Source organism: Lutzomyia longipalpis, chromosome 4 (genome assembly GCF_024334085.1).
Source record: "Lutzomyia longipalpis isolate SR_M1_2022 chromosome 4, ASM2433408v1".
In the NCBI taxonomy this organism is placed as follows: Eukaryota; Metazoa; Arthropoda; class Insecta; order Diptera; family Psychodidae; genus Lutzomyia; species Lutzomyia longipalpis.
This window is the reverse complement of record NC_074710.1, coordinates 14,624,482-14,643,339: the sequence shown is the minus strand read 5'-3', so window position 1 is coordinate 14,643,339 and position 18,858 is coordinate 14,624,482. Positions and strand designations below refer to the sequence as shown.

General features: G+C 34.2%; 3 protein-coding genes across 8 annotated transcripts in view; 2 read left to right on the top strand and 1 right to left on the bottom strand.

Moving 5' to 3' along the window:
• LOC129796646 (cysteine-rich motor neuron 1 protein) overlaps positions 1–2,066 on the top strand; it is a 64,570-nt gene extending 62,504 nt beyond the window's left edge. For 5 of the 6 annotated variants that reach the window (XM_055838754.1, XM_055838756.1, XM_055838753.1 and 2 more), the window contains 2 exons: positions 9–682; positions 758–2,066. In XM_055838754.1, coding sequence (XP_055694729.1) covers positions 9–682; positions 758–1,285 — 1,202 coding nt within the window. In that variant the 3' untranslated portion in view covers positions 1,286–2,066. Of the gene's footprint in view, positions 1–8; positions 683–757 lie in introns of those variants that run through there. The other variant, XM_055838757.1, reaches the window with a different exon arrangement.
• Positions 2,067–11,355: 9,289 nt separating this feature from the next.
• LOC129796642 (neuropeptide Y receptor type 2) lies at positions 11,356–13,220 on the top strand. Its single transcript, XM_055838746.1, has 4 exons — positions 11,356–11,550; positions 11,774–12,265; positions 12,323–12,669; positions 12,735–13,220. The coding sequence occupies exons 1-4, from the start codon at positions 11,431–11,433 to the stop codon at positions 13,162–13,164; spliced, it is 1,389 nt and encodes a 462-aa protein (XP_055694721.1). The 5' UTR covers positions 11,356–11,430; the 3' UTR covers positions 13,165–13,220.
• Positions 13,193–17,282, bottom strand: LOC129794535 (uncharacterized). Its single transcript, XM_055835288.1, has 7 exons — positions 17,064–17,282; positions 16,595–16,994; positions 16,211–16,446; positions 15,940–16,079; positions 14,454–14,945; positions 14,172–14,372; positions 13,193–13,493 (listed from the first exon to the last, which is right to left on the bottom strand). Exons 1-7 carry the CDS (start codon positions 17,203–17,205, stop codon positions 13,236–13,238), a joined length of 1,869 nt encoding a protein of 622 aa, XP_055691263.1. The 5' UTR covers positions 17,206–17,282; the 3' UTR covers positions 13,193–13,235.
• Positions 17,283–18,858: the final 1,576 nt, after the last annotated feature.

The following is an 18,858-nucleotide window of genomic DNA, read 5'->3' as shown; positions in this document are numbered from 1 at the left end:
CATTGCAGAGCCAAACGAGTGCAGGGAGGTGGTGTGTCCCCAACTTGCCCACATTGAATGCCCAGACGATAGTTACCCATCGCTACTAGAACCACCGCACAATATTGCACCACCCGCTGCTACCTTTGAGGCAGCCGGACGTGTACTGCAGAAACGCTCTCTCGTTCAGTACCATAAGCGGGAGTCTATTAAAATTGTCCCTGGACACATTCGTAAGCGCAGTGTTCCTGAAACGGATGATCCACCTGCTGCTGTGGAATTAAATTCCACACATACGGATGCTCTATTTCATTTATGTTGCCCACAGAGAGTATGTTTGTGCCGCTCACAGTGCCCCGAACCAATTTGTATTGGTGATTTGGTGCCCTTGGTGAAGGATGAGGGGTCACAGCGACCAGGTGATTGCTGTGCTACGTACAAATGTGCACGACCACCCAATTGTGCCCTCCTGGAGCCAGGCTACGAATGGCGGGAGCACTGCAAGAGGTGCCGATGCGAGGGAGGTGTTAGTGTTTGTCACGAAGAAGAGGTATGCCGTATCAGTGCAACAGCCACGTCTGCCGGAAGGTCTTTCAGATGTTACTCAAGTCGCCTTGGGAGACACTACTCTGTTGGTGATCGTTGGATGGATGACGAATGTACGCACTGTGAGTGTCTCCCGGATGGAGAACCACGATGTCAGGTGAGATAAATCGTAGTTTGTGTTTAGATCAGTTAAAATCCCTAAAAATCACTCTAAAAAATCCGCCTTCAATAGGTGAGCGTCTGTCGGACACTGATGTGTTCGAAGCAGGTGAAATCAACTGGAGAATGTTGCCCACATTGCGATATCAGCAATACGCATTTTTGCGAGGGACACGAATTCTGCAGTATGGTCTGCAAGAATGGCTACCAACGTGACAACGTGTCAGAGTGCAATCTCTGCCGATGCGCCCAAGAGACACCTCAATCCGCCTCCGCATCACCCAGTGCTACCACAGCATCACCAGATCAAGAATCCCCCACCAATCAGATGGTTACCTTCATCATTGGGATCTGTGTGGTCGCCCTAGGATTGACGGCGTGTGTTGTTTGGTGGTTCTGTTGGCGACCTGAGAAGAAATCCTACGAGACTGTATCCACGGTGGATTCACGACAATCCAGCGAGGTGGCAAAGAGCAATGGTATCTCGGGGATGCCATATTGTGATATAGTAAGTCTAAAGATGAATGTGGATGGGGATACACTGAAGAAGACGCTGAGGGATCAAAATGGTGCACTCACGAATCAGCACAATTACACGTAGATTTTTTTTAATTAGTGAGAGACTTTTGTGGCAAATAAAAAAATGATTTTTTTGAAAAGAAAAAAAAAACAACAAAAATCTGTCATAACTTGCAATGCAAACTCCTTAAAAACAAAACAAAGTGAGGTGACAATTTTTAATTTTCCAATTAAATCATTTTTGAGCCATTTAAAAAAAAAAACGAAATTCCAAAATTTCTCACCTTTTTTGCATTTGGCCAAAAAAGTTGTGGAAAGTGAAAAGAAAAATAAATGGTCTTGATCTAAAAGATTATATTAGAGAGATTTTATTTTAAAATTAAGTGAAAATATATAATTATATTAAGAAGAAAATAAGCAAAGAAAAAAATACGAAGTGTTATCTAAAGGCTGCATTATTTAGTTATTTTCAGAAGACGATATGAATGTGAAGCAAACTTGTGTAAAGATAAATTATATATATATACATAATTATAAAAGTAAATCGTGTAGATTTTAGTCTTTAAGATTAAAAGTAAAAAAAAACATCCTATTTGTAAAAAAAAATGAAACAATTTTACTGCAAAATTAATAAATAAGGCATAAGAGAAAGGAAAAAAAACTGTTAAAAGATTGTAAAATGTAAAGGAGAAGAATCACGAAAAAAATGTATTAAAGTTGATCTTGTAATAAAATTGCTGTTACAGTAAAATTTAAAATTAAAAAAAAAATAATAGTAAAAGCAAAATAATAAAAGAATAAAAATAATGTAAATCTTCAAAATATAAAAATGTTTCATCTCGTTGGAATATTATGATTAAAAAGGAAGAAAAATCAGAAGAAAATAAATAAATTCGTAATATTTAACGAGATTACATGGCTTCCATTTATAAAAAAAAGAAATAAAATAATATAAAACATGAGATAATGTTGTAAAGCTCATAATTCATCTTGTAAAAGAACAACAACTTTTTAGTCCAAATAAGACAGAAATATTTAGGAATTATCAAATGAAAAATGAAATATACATTAATTTGCAAACTTTATTGTTGTCCAAGTAAAAAAAAAAAGAAACTCATCTAAATGTGAACAGAAAAAATTGTGAAAAGATGTTAAAGGAACTAATAAGAAAAAAAATGGTTAAAAATGGAATGAAGAAAAGAGAAAAAGCGCATCTGTTACCCACCGAAAAAATAAGTGTTATACCTATACAAAAAACTATATGGAATAATATTATTGTATTGAAATATTATTTAAAGAAAAAAATATAAATATAAAATTTCAATAATTCTGCATTATGATTTTTATAATTTTATTGAAAAAATTAAAAAAAAACTATCTTTTGCGATAAATAAGGGAATTTAAATCGCAAAATATAGTATTAAATATCTCATATACGCAGCATATATGCTAAAAAAAATTTATCATACATTTTTATGAAAATTCTGTGACTCAAATACAGGGTGATTTTTGTTGTTTGTTAAATTTATCTTTAAATTTTGTTTTGGGACTGCAAATAAACAACGACGACAGTTTTAAACTCAAAAACTTTATATTGGAGGTTAGCCACATTCTGCAACACACTTTGAAGGCCTGATGAAGATGGAAAAAAATCCATCGAAAAGTCGTATGCGTGAAATCGTTTGGAGAAGCTGCTAAAAGTTCCAAACCGTACCCTCTACGTACCATTGATTTATACCGCGTTCAATCCAATAGGGCCAATATCGTTAATTAGCATTTAATTAAAAACACAATTTTTATTCAGTCAGGTATCCAAAATTAACATGAATAATCTATGCTACTTTAAATAACAATGATGGGCTTCCTCCATTCCAATTTTAATTAGTCAATTTAAATTATTTTCATAAATTTAAATTACAAAAAAAAAACATAAATAAAACTTTATTCAAATTATCTCATATATATTTCACATCGATATGTATAACAAACTTTTTTGTGATAAGCTTTCATTCAATATTTATGTATAATTGTGTTTATTATGTAAAAAAAAAGCTACAAATAAAATTAAATCAGAAAAAATAAAATATCAAAAGGATAAATTCCGAAGAATTCACTACATATTACCAATATTGCAAAACTGCTCTATATTTACTTTTTTTACATAAATATGTATTAAATGCGCTACACATCCATTGTGAAAAATTAAATAAAAAAAAACAATATATAATATCAAGAGAATGTATTTACAAAAGATGAAGAAAAAAATAAAATAGCATAATATATTAATAAAACATAGTGAAAATATACAAGTGAGCAAAAAAAACTGTAAAATTATTATTGCTTTGTATGTACATAATGATGAATTATACTGCATTATTGAATAAAAAAATGTATGAATGAATTTACGGAAATATGTTTTTACTATTTTATTTATTTATTTTGCTTAATATAAATAGGTATTTGGTATCCAACCGCGAATGGTCAATTCCAATGGATTTGTACATTTGATTGGAAATAAATGCAGATAAATATTTCTTTGGGCGATTATTTGTTCTACTTTGCCATTACCTACATGCATATAAATGTATAGGTATTGTATTGGTTTGTACAACGTCCAGGCGGTATTCCTGTTAAATATTGACTAACTAAACACTATCACTATATGTTTACTATGTAGGTATTCCCACTTTCTGTATGATTTTAAAGAAAAAAAAAGGAAAAAAAAATTCTTTAAACTTTTTCAAACTTATTACTGGGGCCCTCAAAGCTCCATCACCTCTAATACAGAATTTTATATAATAAAGTTCTTATTAATGTTCTTGGCATAGAAAGTGTCATGAAATATTAAAAGCCACAACGTTGTGATCTGACCTACATTGCACGGCCGAATTTCCAGAGATGAAGGCAGAGTGGTGATAAATGGCTGGGAATATTGTGGTGGCAACTCTTTGCCACAATAATTTTCCACTTGATGAGTTTTAAATTTTAATGTAAATACCCAGTGAGCCCTATGTACACTTTAAGCCATTTATTTTTTCCTCGCGAAATGATCTGCTTCACTGACTTTGTCTCAAACTTTCGTCAATCTTGCTCTTTTAGAATTAATACAAAAGGGCGTCAATGAAAGTTTGCTGCACATTTATATTTTCCTTCTTTGCCTCTTTTCCCTCAAGCTTCGTGGACTTCACAATATTATTAAGTATGTATGTATGCAATAATTAATTTAATGTGGGAAAAGTTACCAGCTGAAGGGTAAATAACTAATGGAAATTAAATACGAATGTTGAGAAAATACTGTGAAAATCAAAATAAGCAATAAATCAAATTGACAATTCTTCAGGAAATTGATAATAATTGTTTTTTATACTAAAAACCGAAATAAATAAATTTTAAATCTCTTGATAGTACTTATTTGAGGTTAACATTCTTCATAGTTAATTGCCCTTTTGCATATGAATGCATCCCCCCCCGCCCACCTTAAAAGTTTCAACAGTTTAATTTTTTTCCACATTGCTGACTGAAAGTTTTTGAAATAAGTAATAACTTTTTGCAGGATATAAAAAGCACGACGATAAGCTCCAGCAGAGCTTTTCATCTCTGAGAGCAAAGCACTGAAAAATCCTCATATATAGTTTTGTTATATGTACCAAAAAGACATTTTTGACATAAAGGTTTTTTTCATGCAGAATTCTTTCATGTATACGGGGTTCTATCTGCAAATAAGTTAGATGATAAGTAAAATTCCTTGAATACCATGTCTATCTTATCTGTTGAATATATTTTAAGATGTTTTCACGAAAAAGCTGTTTTCACCTTATATGAAGAGAAAAAATGTAAAATTAGACACATTTCTGTACGAAAACATCGTAAATTCCATTTTAAAGAGGATGAATTTAGTGCTGAATTGAGAAACTTGCGCAGAAATTAATCATTTTTCTGTGTGTGTACTATGTGCAAACTTTGTACAATGTCTCACAGATAAATCTCAACTGTATGGAGAGCTTTCACAGGGAGGGAGATTAACTTTTTTTTCAATCTCTCCCATTTAAAAAAAAAACAGTCATCAGAAATCCCAGGAATTTAGAAAGTTTCCACTTAATTTTCAATTGAGCTTTCATTCTGAAGAAAAGTGCGCATTTTTTAAATGAATTCGCTGTGAGAAATAATTCATGAATTAGACCAAAAATTACTTGATGATTTTGTCTCTGATTTTTAAGAATGTGCGTACGTAATCTTATCAAGAAAAGTCATTTTCAAGGTTTTTATTGTTTTCTTCATTCCTATAATACCTTTCTACAGGGGATATTTATACGTGCCACATTCCACAAATTCCTCATTTTATACATAGGGGAGAGCGGGGCTAATAAAGTCACATAAGGGTTTGGAAAAAGTCTAAAATATCATATTTCCTAGCTAGATAGAACAAAATGATCTGAGAAAGAGTTGTAGGGCAGTAAATTTCCTAAAGAAATGAGCTAAACATTTCACTTTATCTATTTAGGAAATATGATATTTTGAGCTTTTTCTAAACCCTTAAGTGACTTTTTTAACCCCGCTCTCCCCTACATAGCTTGTATTTAATATTTAGTTTAGCACATATTTACTTTCTATTAAGAAAGATAGTGGTTTAGCCAAGGAAGGTGTTTGAGTTTTTTAACACCATAAAAGTTCAGACAATACTATGTTGTCTGTAGATGCCAAATAAAAGCTAATTATAAACATCCTTAAAAAATTAAAAAGGATTGTTAAAAAAATAAATCGGTAAAAATCTATAAATTGTTAAAAGCTTTTATATTTCCTCAAAAAAAAAACACCCCTAAACTGATTTCTGGCTATGCCCCTGAAGAGAGAGCTTTTGTGCAACTTAAAAAAAAGCTCTCAAAAATGATTCTAACGTTTAAATTGCCCTAAATATCTTCCACGTTGTATTGAAACATAAATTTTCATTTTAATCCCTTTAGGTAGAGATTCTACGAGCAGCAGCTCCTCTATCAAATATTTACTTACTTCAACACACCATTGGTATGTAATGTAGATGATGCATTTATGGTAAAAGTTTATCAGTTCACTTGCACAGGATGTCCAATAGGTCTTTGGAAATATTTACCTACAAGAACAGAAGTTATATACATATGTAGGCTACATCTTTACCCTTCCTTACCAATATATGAACGAGCCCAAATTGCACGGAGGCCACTGACTATTATTCTTGTGGTTATAAGACTGTGAATTTTGTGTCATATACCGGATAGCGTGGCTTCAAGGGCAAACACGATACTCACATTAAATGTATGTATGATGAAAGTGATTTGCATAAGGATGAGAGAAATAATCAATCTTGTTTTGTAATTAATTATGGTTTACAGTGCACCTCAAACAAAATTATGTATGCTCTCAATGGAACATCCATTTATACGAGCTAATTATTAATTATTATGTATGTACATAACATACTATATCTGTTTCATGCATGGAGGAGCATCAGTGATTCCACATAGTTTGATTGAAATTTTCATGTGAATGAAATCCCTTTTAGGAAGCATTCCATTAAACATATCAGTAGTTACTAAGTATACCTATGATCTTACTTAAATATGTACATCATTATTGCTTTCTATAAGAACTTCTTCTCCTATACAAATGTCTTCAGTATACATTTTCCTTAAGAGGAATGCACAAAATCTTTTCGGCATTCTGTTTAGAAAAATAGTATGGTTGTTTAGGAGGATGCGGGTGCTGGGAATAAAGTGAAAAAGTACCTCCTTCAGCTTGTACATATGTATATGTAGACCACTTTTTGTCTTACCAGATAAGACAACTTTTGTATGTACTTTATTACTTTCGTAAATTTTACATGCGGAGCTCAACTACAAACCAAAAGCTCCTCCACCTTTTTCTTGTTGCTTATCCAAGACAATGTTTTAATCACAAACTTTGTATTAATATATTAAATTCCGTTGCTATGTACATTTTCTTAAAATTGTCCAGGTAGATTTGCTTTATGTATAAGATATTGGTTTTGTGAATAGTAAAACCGTTGTGATTGCTTGCGATTTGCGATTGATCTGCAAAATGGATTTGGCTTAAAATGAAAGCGTTTATGTAATTATTTTCAATCAAAAGTCACTGTTGGGAAATTTCCTTAGACATCTATGACTCTGAGTAAAGGAATTTTCAAATGACTGCGAAAGAAAGTAATGAAAGGATCGTCGAGATTCCAGGACTGTTATAAGGAAATTTTAAATCAATTTTAAATATTTTTTTACCTTGAAATAAATTGAAAATTATATATAAAAATTAAATTAGGTCAATCAATATATTTACATACACTGTAGGTACTTGTTGCTTGCAAAAGAATCTGCAGTGTTTTTTTCTGTACTCTTTGCTTCTTTACGTTAATTAATAAATAAGTTATCAAATGAAATCAAAGCTTGTACTTGAATGCTTAATCTTCTCTTTACTTCACCAAGAAAAAAAACTCTCCACCCTAGAGAAAACCGCTCAAGAGAATGATTCATTTCAATGAGTATTTAATCGGAGAGGCCTCTTCATATATAATCATTCAAATGCATAAAATTTACAGTCTAGCACCTTTATTTGATTTTATTTGATTTGTCATAAATTAAGCAGGATTAACTTAAGTGCATCAATGCAAGTTTATATGCGAATTATAATCACGGACATCAACTCAGGAAGACCATATTCTTTGGAGTAGAGACATTGCAATGCAGAGAAAAACTATAAAAATCATCAAAATGCAAACTTCAATTGAATGCCGCAATAAATTGCATACACATATATATTGATACCATCACAATAATTTACAGCGAGTAGTATATTGTGTATGGAGAAGCAGAGGGAAATTGTAGTGCGATAATTTTACTGGAAATAGTCATCACCTCTATTTACACTGTCACCATATCTCATTTTCACACCGTGAATAGTTTTATGTTGTGAAAATGACAATAAATTCCACTTTATTTGGTCAAGCACACTCATCTGCACACACTGTGGAATGAATGTGTTGGGAGCTTTCGAAGCTTTTCTTTTTCATTTAATGAACAAAAAAAGAGTTTGCCAAAATGGAATGATTTTTTTAATTTAATAAAAATTTAATAAGAATATTTTCATTCATAAAATATTACCTTTAAAGTTTTTCACCTAAATGTACACAAAGGGGGTTAACATTTCGATGCTCAATAGATCCTTTTTATGGTTGTATAATTTAGATAATTTAATTTTTCATCCTTACCCTCAGCTGCAGCTTGTGCTGGTAATTTCGATGATTGGTGATGTGTCTGTGTGTGGCAATTGTATTTGCATTTTGAGCAGAGGTTCTGTTGGTAAAATAATAAATTTACTAAATGGTGTTCTGCAGTGTCAAACATGTGAAAATTAATGCGGGAAATTTGTTGATTCCTCTCTAAATGCAAACAACCATATTCACAAGGGAGAGAGGCCTTTTGCTTATTTCCATTTCCATTGTTGCATTATTGTGTATCATCTCTGCATGATTAAATTAATAGAACAATCTGTATAATGGCAAAACACCTTTCCCTGACTGTTCATGATAAGCTCCCATAATCTATTTGCTTAAAAATCACCTTAAAAACGATGAGAAAATTGATGATATTTGGAAGACGCTGAATACCAGGCAACCCCATTGTTAACCAGGCGCCTCCACTGTCTAGAAGTAAGCAATGTCTCATGGGTTTTTCTCTTTGCCAAAGAAAGGGCTTCATGCAGCTAATATGGGCGAAGTACCTAATTGAAGGAAACGATAAAAACAATTTTAACCCACCCAGTCTTGTAGGGAATCAAAAAAGGATAAAGAATCGCCAAAAATATTCACCAGTATCGACTGGGGTCACAGCGAAAAAAGGCAATAAAGTTTTGTAAAAATTCAAAAAAAATTGGCCGCCATTCGCCATTTTGTTCATTTCAATGCATGAAGCATAAGTTTGAATGCTTCGTCAATGAGCTTGTCGATGACAATTTGACATTTCATTTATTTTTTTTTGGGAGAAAATAAAAAAAAGTGTATTTTTTAGTTTAACCTGCTGGCCGCCAAGACCTTGGAGCTTCCTTAGAGCGCCAAGGTGGGGTCGTTGAACGACCCCAAGAAGGAAGTCGATTTTCTCATAAACCATACAACTGGGAACTGTCGGGTCACTACCTTTAGACTCCTTATATAGTCCTCTTGCCCCTTGCATCACAAATTTTCCATCACAAAACACGTAGAAGAAGATATTAGGGAAAAACATTTTTCACTCATTTTTCACACTTTCTTCGTGAGAAATTTGCCACGAAGTTGACCGCAACTGCTATTTTTTTTCACTACTTCCCCACATTCCCCTCACTTCCCGCACCGTGATAAATGGCAATATTTCTCGAATATTCTTTATTGTTTTGCACATTTATATGCTTCTAATTATGTTTTATGTTGTTTATGTTACTTATTCGCGATAATTCTGACATTGAGATGGTAAAGTGAGAAAGTAAACACAACCCTTCAACCCCCTTCAACCATATGATTCATGATGTGACTAACTTCATTCTAAGAAATTTTCCGCAGCATGGCCGTTACACCAATTTTTGAATTCCCTTCTTCTACATTTTCCTTAATAACTTTTTTTGTGGTGGACGGATTGAGCTGAAATTTTTACACAACCTCCTCAGATAACCAAGGAACTTATTTCCAAAAGATGGGAATGGTATCTTTTATATTTATTAAGTTATAGCACGAAATATAGGGCTGGGGTCGTTCAACGACCCCGCTTGGCGGCCTAGAGGTTAATTATCGTGGTAAATGTGTTTTAAGTGTTGTTCGAGAGTGATTTTTTATATCTGAATACCTGAAGGATGAATTTCCGCACAGTTTGTGACCGTCTCAGCGAGCACATCTCTCGTTACCATACAAAGCAATCCAAAAATATTGGTCGTGAAAAAAGTCTTGGGAAAGGTGGTGCCAAGAGACATCGTAAGATTTTGCGTGACAACTTCCAGGGAATCACAAAACCAGCAATCCATCGTCTTGCCCGTCGTCGTGGTGTGAAGCGCAAAGGATTTGTAACGAAATTCCAGCGCAGAGGATCTCTCAATTCGTAAAAAAGCCGTCTTCAAGAGGATCCACGACCAATGTTCTTGGATTTGTGGACGGTCACAAACTGTGCGGGAATTCATCCTTTAGGTATTCAGACATAAAAAATCAGTGTCGAACAACACGTAAAACACATTTACCACGATAATTAAACTAAAAAATACGCTTTTTTTATTTTCTCCCAAAAAAAAATAAATGAAATGTCAAATTGTCATCGACAAGCTCATTGACGAAGCATTCAAACTTATGCTTCATGCATTGAAATGAACAAAATGGCGAATGGCGGCCAATTTTTTTTGAATTTTTACAAAACTTTATTGCCTTTTTTCGCTGTGACCCCAGTCGATACTGGTGAATATTTTTGGCGATTCTTTATCCTTTTTTGATTCCCTACAAGACTGGGTGGCTTAAAATTGTTTTTATCGTTTCCTTCAATTAGGTACTTCGCCCATATTAGCTGCATGAAGTCCTTTAGTACTAATTTAAGGGGCGACAAATTGGTATTAAAAAATGTAAGAGACTCAAAAAATATATTTGACTTAATTCTTCATAAAAAAAAAATTGTATAGATAGGGTAGCTTGATAATATTTTAACAAGCTTTCAATGTACGATATATGTATGTATATTTGAGATAAAATCGTACCCTTATCTCTTGTGCGTATATAGCTTTACAGCAATAAAAAAGTGTCTGCTCTAAAAATGGGATTATTCGAAATGCGTCATTCTGCGATTTTATGTAATAAATTTTTATTGATTTGTTACACAGGCTTAAGTAAAATTCATACAGAAAAATAAATAAATTTGCATATAAAATATTAGTAAGAACTATTCTATAAAGTTATGTAAAATAAATAAATCTTCTTTTCGGAGCTACAACGAAAAAAATTAAAGTTCAGCAGCGGAACTTTGTAAATGCATTTGCATTTTTTTTTCTGCAAAAGCACTCACGGCATTGTTTGCTGATCGGATTGAGTGGGAAGGGGAAGCGGAGGGAGACCACCAATATATTTGGCTTGGTAGCTGATGGAGAAACTTCCTGCATACGCTATCCACTTTATCAGTGGCGTGTGAAGTGTGTTTGTCATGGCAATTATTCTGAATAGACTCCCCAAACGGTGGCCATAAAATGGGGTATGGTGGCATAGTTGGGAGCTTGTGTGCCCAAGCTAGGGGCCTCACAGGAGCAAACCCAGTCAGTGTGGTTGGATTAAATCCATCGGAAGCGCATTTCGGGATGTCACTCACGGTGAGGAATTTATCTTTCATTCGACTAACACAGCACTAAAAGCAAGGATTAGGGGGTTTGCAATTGGTGTGGTTAAATGGCATATATCACATGATGCTGAAAGTGCTCGAAGGATAAATTTGTTTTGTTGTTTTTTTTGCATTATTTTTTTTTATTTTAAGGATTGTTTAAATGTTCAAATTTACCATCTCCAAATTTATAAAGTTTAACTTAATTTTCGCAGGACGTAAATCAGGATTTTAGTGAATTTGATTTTCCCCGAGAAATATGGGTGATCATTGCAGAATGGGAAGTAGTCGTGAAGGTTACCACCTTTATTCCTGTAATTATTTTTGGTGTCATTGGAAATATTCTTATGCTGAGCATAATCTACCGGAATAGAGTGTTGAGAACACCAACAAATATTCTAATTGCAAATATGGCAGCTGCGGATTTAGCTACACTCCTCTTCTGTCCAGCCATGTTTATGGTTAATGATTTCTTCCAAAATTACGAACTTGGGGAGATTGGGTGCAAAATTGAAGGATTCCTCCTTGGTGCCTTCCTCTTGACGGCAGTTATGAATTTAGTTGCTGTGAGTTATGATCGTCTTACGGCAATTGTTCTCCCACAAGAAGCCAGATTGACGCATCGTGGTGCCAAAATTGTTCTCTGCCTCACGTGGATTTTTGGTTTTTCACTCTCTTTGCCGCTTATGATTTACCGGAAGTATCGAGTGAGTAAATTGAAAAAAAAGAATTAAAACTTTACTTAAAAAAAAATGATTTTTTAGATGAGAATTTGGAGAAATTTTGACGAGAAGTGGTGTACGGAGAATACGAGTGTCCTTCCAATGTATTGGCATGTCCTTATCTCTGGACTCGTATGGTTACCACTTGGAGTCATGATGATCTGCTATTCAGCCATCTTCTACAAACTCGATCGCTATGAAGCAAAAGTTCTTAAACGTGAAACACCAATAAGTGTGTCGTACAAAACTAAAGTGGCTAAAATGCTTTTTATCGTTTTAATTACCTTCATTGTACTACGAGGTCCCTTTACGGCACTTGTCTTCATTCGCAATCAATTGCTAAAAGAATCAAAGATTAATCAAATCTCAACGAGTTTCCAAATTCTTTGGTAGGTTTTGGGTTTTTTTTAATATATTTTTTTAATATCAATATTTGACGATTTTTTATTCTAAGGTACACCTCGCACTACTTAATCTTCGTTAATGCTGCCCTAAATCCTGTTATATATGGATGGAAGAATGACAATTTTCGCAAAGCTTTCAGGCAAACACCCATCTTGAGGGTTTTCTGCAAAGCACCACAGAAGAAGAAAAAGAAGAAGAAGCTCCGTCGTCAGAGTATTAATAAATGCAGCACAGGAAGAAAGTTCAGTGAACGTATTGATACATGTGCAACGCGTCGTAAATCAACCCTTACCATCTTTCGACCCTTTGTCGTACGTATTGAAGAGGATACGGAAAATACCAAAGTTGGTATGCTCTCAACCAAAATTGAACCATCAGAGGGTTCAAGTGGTTTCATTGTATCCAATATGATTATCAATGATGCTGGTGATGCACCCAAGAAGAAGGATAATACCCTAAATCCCGAGAATTTTATCTAAAAAGAAAACATTGAGAAATAGAATAAAATTTTGAGTACAGGTGTGCTTTAATAAAAGTTTTTCCTTCTTGTTCAATCAACATTAAGTTTCCGGAAGGATCCATCAATGCCAAAGATTGTTTCTTCAGTTTTAGGTCGGCCAGGACGTTTCTTCTCATCTGTACCGTATTTGGCTTCCTCGAGAAAGTAGTCACGATAGTCCATGAATTTCTTCTCCCACTTTACAGTTAACTCCTTCACAGAACCAGCTTCACCACCATATTCCTTTGGCAAGAGTTTCTTTGGGATATGCTCGTACAGGCTCTCCAAGTTGTCTCCATGTACATGAAGCTGAAAAGATTTTTTTCTTTTATTTAAAATTCTATTTGCACAACAATTTTCTTTTATAAAGCATAAAAAATGTCCCGTGAGTGAATGAAAAGAAGTGAAATGTTATCTATATTCCCAATTTTATGACATCACTTATGATTTTTCATGTGATAGCATTGCAGGAATAGGGGAGGGAGAAGTGGTGGAGAATATTGAAGCAATTTTGCTTGTTTATCGTGCAATATTCACTTCGTATTTTCCATCATACATATAGGTATGTATATATTGTTGTCGTTCACAATATCAATGACTTGTTCATTTTTTCACATGATAAGCAATTTATTATTTAGGAACTGTGTGCCAATCAATAATCAGGTGGTTTGACCTTTAAACTAGCCACTTGATAAGGAAATATAATGATGAAATTTTAAGAGATGTCTGAGAAAAAAATTGTTAAGGATATATTGCTTCAACATTTTGCAGAGATTGAAAACTGTAAGACAATAAAGATGTTCTTCGCAACAGCAATGGCTTGTTGCGTTAGCTATTTTACTGGTCTCAAATTCAGACACCAATATCGCGTGGATGAGGACTTGGATTAAAGAAATTTTGATAAGAGATAAGCGATGAATTGACTTTGTGGCAGTGAGTTGGAAGTTTCCTCTTTTTATGTCAAAAAGAAATTAAAGAAAAACTTACTCGATTTCTGTTCTTCTCATTGAGGAATTTTCTAAACAAATTGTAGACGGTCTCAAATCCTGCTGGTGTATTGATATAGTGGAAACCTTTCAGACGAATTGGTAGGGCTTCTTGATTCATGACAGTCATCTTTTTTACAAGAGTGGGTGAAAATTGAAGAAAGTGCGCCATTGTAACGTTTGAAAGATCCAAAATTCCCATCTAAAGGATTTAAAGAGAAAAAAAAATGAAGTTACATGTTATACAAGTCATTGCATCTAAGAATAAAATAAGTTAACTTACTTGACCAGCTACCATCATATGATCATCTTCAAGCATTGAAATGTCATTGGCCATAATACTGATGCGCATCACATCGAGAATATCATACTTGTCAGCTTCATAGACACCGGGACGTATGAGAATAATCCTTGGACCATCTGGCGTAATGGTATTGGGTAATGGGAGTCCAACACCTAATCTTATGATATCCAAATTTTTTTCACTCATCGGATCACGATCACTCATGATATCCTTGAAGTTGCTACGAACACTGTAGAAGAGATCAATCTTCTGCTTTGCTCTCTCCAATGAGTACTTGCATCCCCGGAGGAAGGCTACAAGGAATTGATCATCCGTGCGTGCCTTCAAATGCGGCTGCTTGGCAATCCAGGTACGAAGGGTCGCCAAGTCTTCATCAATCCTTTCGGGTACTTCATTGAGTTCTTTGGCAGCTTTTTGAGCCAATGCCTCAGGTAAGGGTCGAATATTTGGCATATTTCTTTTTTTTTTCTTTTTTTACCACACTCTCACTTTTTTATGAACAACAACCAACCACCTCTCTGCAATTCAAGTGATCAACACCAACTGTGGGCAACATTCGGCGGGAAATTCGTGGTCTGGGCATAAAGATTGAATCGATTGGTGGGCACAATGAGGAAAAAGCCTTCAAACACCTGCCTGATAAGATATAATTCGCTTCATATTAAACTCGGTTTAAGCGGCCAGTAGAGTTTCTCCCAGAGACACTCTAAATCATGGTACAAAATACCGATAAGATACTGTGTGTGAGGGCATTATAGAGAAACTTTCATTGCGGGTTTAGCTAAAGAAAAAGCTTTCAGAGCTTTTTTAATGTATAAATATATTTTGCATATTTATTTATTATTCAGAGGATGTAAAAATAAATTTGAGAAAAAAAACTAAAATTATATTTTTCAAATAAAGTTGAATGTACTTTACACTTGCAAAAGCTCTAGTCGATGAAAAGCTCATTCATCGATATATATAAAAAATTTATGTATAAATATATTTTGCATATTTATTTATTATTCAGAGGATGTAAAAATAAATTTGAGAAAAAAAACTAAAATTATATTTTTCAAATAAAGTTGAATGTACTTTACACTTGCAAAAGCTCTAGTCGATGAAAAGCTCATTCATCGATATATATAAAAAAGTGATAATTTATGTACTTCCTTACAACCTTATCTAATCAGTTAGAAAACTGCATGTTACGAAATCATGCCCCAATGGATTTCTTATACAATAAAATTCGAAGTCTCTGAAACATTTTGAGACAGATCAAATGATAATTTTGATAAATAACACACGATTATTATGCTGACTCACAAGTTTTTTTTTTTATTAACAACATTATTGCCGACAAAAAGTGGCGTTTTAAAGAGCAATAATACAAATACCTTCGCAGGTACTTTTTAGCTGAATGACAATGAAAAAAAAATCACCTGAAGAGATCATGATCTCAATGAAATTTGTAAATTCAATCAAAGTCCAAACTTCTGAATGATCCTTGCATTAGAATATCGGCATTTTTGGCTTTTCCTACGCGTTTCTTCTCATCACTCTTGTACCTCACATCATCGAGAAACCAATCTCTCTTTGATAGTAATTTATCTGTCCAATCATCTACAAGAATAGTATAAACAAAAAGATATAGAAAAGTTATAGAAATTAATGAAAAGACTTTTTTTGATAGCAAAAAGAATTAAACATGATGTGGCGCCCCTATTCAGGGCGCCACAATAATGTGTTCTTACCAATAATTTGCTGAACTGGCCCAGCATCTCCACCATATTCCGTAGGTAAGAGGCTCTTTGGGATGTGCTTATGAAGCTCCTCAAGAGATCCATGTACAAATGTTCGTTTCTTGATTTTCTCACTCAAAAAGCTGTGGAAAATTTTGAAGAGAGACTCAAAACCTGGCATTGGATTAATAAAATGCATACCCTTTTGGCGAATTGGATATGCTTCCTGGATGCTTGATGTCATTTTTCTTGTAAAGAAAAAAAAATACTTTGTTAGTCCCTAAAAAAAGCGATTCTTAAGCGATGGTGGTTCAATTATTATGGATATTTTACGGCAAATTTTCTGTTAGAATTTCCACAATTATAAAACTATCCCATTATTAATTCAAAACTTACTTCAAGAGAGTCGGTGTTACTTGTGTTAAATGCCCAAATGAGAGTCCTTGCAAGTCAACAAGAATCGTCTGACCTGCTACGGTGCAATTGTCATCTTCCCAAATCATAACATCGGTAATCATGTAGCTGATCTTCAAGACATCCACAATGGAAACCTTCGAGGGATCATATGCACCCTGCTTAACGAGAAGAATGCGCGATCCATTGCTTTCAACGGGTGTGGGTAGTGGTAGAGAGAGGCCCAAACGAAGAACTTCCAGCAATTTCTTATTTTGAGGATCACGATCAACAAAGAACTCGGGAATTGCCGTACGAATGGTGTAGTACATGTCAATCTTTTCTTTAGCTCGCTCTAAGCTATATTTGCATCCACGGAGGAAAGCTATCAAGAATTGATCGTCTGCAAGAAAGTTTTTTTTTTTCAATAAATTCATTAATACTTTTAAAATAAATATAAGAGATCTCTCACCAGTTCTTGCTGTAAGATGTGCTTGCTTTGATATCCACACCTTGAGGGCAACAAGATCATCCTCAACTTTACCATTAATCTCACCCAATTCCTCGTGGGCCTGATGCGCGAGCTGTGGCGAAAGACAACGTACTTGTGCCATGTTACGGGTTTCACTAATTACTTCTTTTCCTGACACAATCGGCAGCTTAATCTGAAATTAAACACATGCTATCGTCACTGATAAGCATGACGAGCGGTGCGAAAAAAATTGATGATGAATTCGAAGTTCATTCCTTCGAAGCACACACCACCGCGCATAAATCCAAATCATGAATTTAATTTGACACAGTGTTCAATTTTTAGTTTTTTTTTTCATTTGGAAAAACCCAAATCTTAACTTTTTTTGTTCAATTTAAAAAAAAATACTCAAAAGGTCAAAAGTATATTTAAAAAAATGAATTTTAATACTTAAAATATACTTCCAAAAAGTGACAGAAATAAATTGATTTTGTATAAAGAGTTTCACTTAAGAGATTACTAATTATAGGTATTAAATAGTAATTAAACTTTTAACCTGGAAAATCACTGGACTTTTTTTTTTAGATAATAATACCTTTAAACTTAAATGAGGTGGTAAGTGCAGCTCGAGAGTGAAATCACAACTGAGTGAAGTGAGAAATCCGTGAAATGCTTTTCTGCCGCTCTGCTGATAACAAATCTTCACACCTGCTTATCAATTTGTCCACCTCAATCACACATTCATGACGAGTCCGAAAAAAAACGTAATCTTTCATACAATTTCTCTTTATATCCTTTAGCGTTAGCTTAAAGATTTCTCTCGCCTGGCCAGGACAACCAAAAAGTCAAAAAAAAAAAAACTATTCTTCTTTTAATCACCAAATTATGCTCATTATTTGCATAATCTCTGGTTATCAAACCAAGGTCTCTGCAGAGAAATATGTTTAGGAATTTTTTAAAACAAATCGCGTTCTTCATATTTTTATCGTTATAATTATGAGCTTTACAAATAATGCTAAACAGAAAGCTTTTTATACAAGCTTTTTAGAACTAACGTGCGTTGTTGGAGCCATCTCTTGAATACTAGTAAAAGTCATGATAACGAGATGGCATGAAAAAATATACCTTCATCTCACTCTGCGTTTTGTGGTGTGCGTGTGGAACGTGTGGAACTTACCACTACATGCGCATGTTGGTGTGGAATTAAACAGCGCCATATAACGTTTGGTCCAAATAATAAAATTTGAACTTTAACGAACTTTTTTTTGCATTTAGACAAAATTCGTAATTTCCTTGCTTTTCCGTTTTTTCGCAAATTTGTGGGCATAAAACGCATTTTTTGGGCTCCTGGGGCACTTACGGGTGCTCCGGGACCCTCGGGGAGCTCCTCCGTGCGAAATTTGGGGCCCGCGGAAATTTTGACGGTTGGATTACAAATTTGAAAGTTTTGACGGTTGGGGATTTTACACGCACTTTTTTTCTCGGAAATGGATTTTCGTGACTTTTGGAATTTTTGATGCCAAAAATTCAAAAGTGTTTTCCTGGTCACAAAAAACACAATTTCCCCGGAAAATTCGGCGGAAAATGCGAGAAAATTGCGAAAAACTGAATGTGTGAGGGAGACGGATAGCGGTAAAATGCATCCGTCTCCTTTTCTCCTTAACCAACAGTGCCCAAAAATGCCAGTGTATGCTTTTGGAACTACAATTTGGGCGCCAAATTCAATAATCGCAAAAAATATACGTGAGTTTTATATGGGGGCTACCTGAAGGGGGGCTTTGGGGAGAAAATGAAT

What these genes read in the sequence shown, in the direction of transcription:
- LOC129796642 (XM_055838746.1), top strand. Translation starts at nt 11,431, where the DNA reads ATGGGGTATGGTGGCATAGTTGGGAGCTTGTGTGCCCAAGCTAGGGGC. An exon ending in TGATTTACCGGAAGTATCGA is followed by an intron (nt 12,266 to 12,322) that starts GTGAGTAAATTG and finishes ATGATTTTTTAG; the next exon opens with ATGAGAATTTGGAGAAATTT. An exon ending in ACGAGTTTCCAAATTCTTTG is followed by an intron (nt 12,670 to 12,734) that starts GTAGGTTTTGGG and finishes TTTTATTCTAAG; the next exon opens with GTACACCTCGCACTACTTAA.
- LOC129794535 (XM_055835288.1), bottom strand. Translation starts at nt 17,205, where the DNA reads ATGGCACAAGTACGTTGTCTTTCGCCACAGCTCGCGCATCAGGCCCAC. An exon ending in GTAACACCGACTCTCTTGAA is followed by an intron (nt 16,447 to 16,594) that starts GTAAGTTTTGAA and finishes TTTCTTTACAAG; the next exon opens with AAAAATGACATCAAGCATCC. An exon ending in ATGAGAAGAACAGAAATCGA is followed by an intron (nt 13,494 to 14,171) that starts GTAAGTTTTTCT and finishes AAATCTTTTCAG; the next exon opens with CTTCATGTACATGGAGACAA.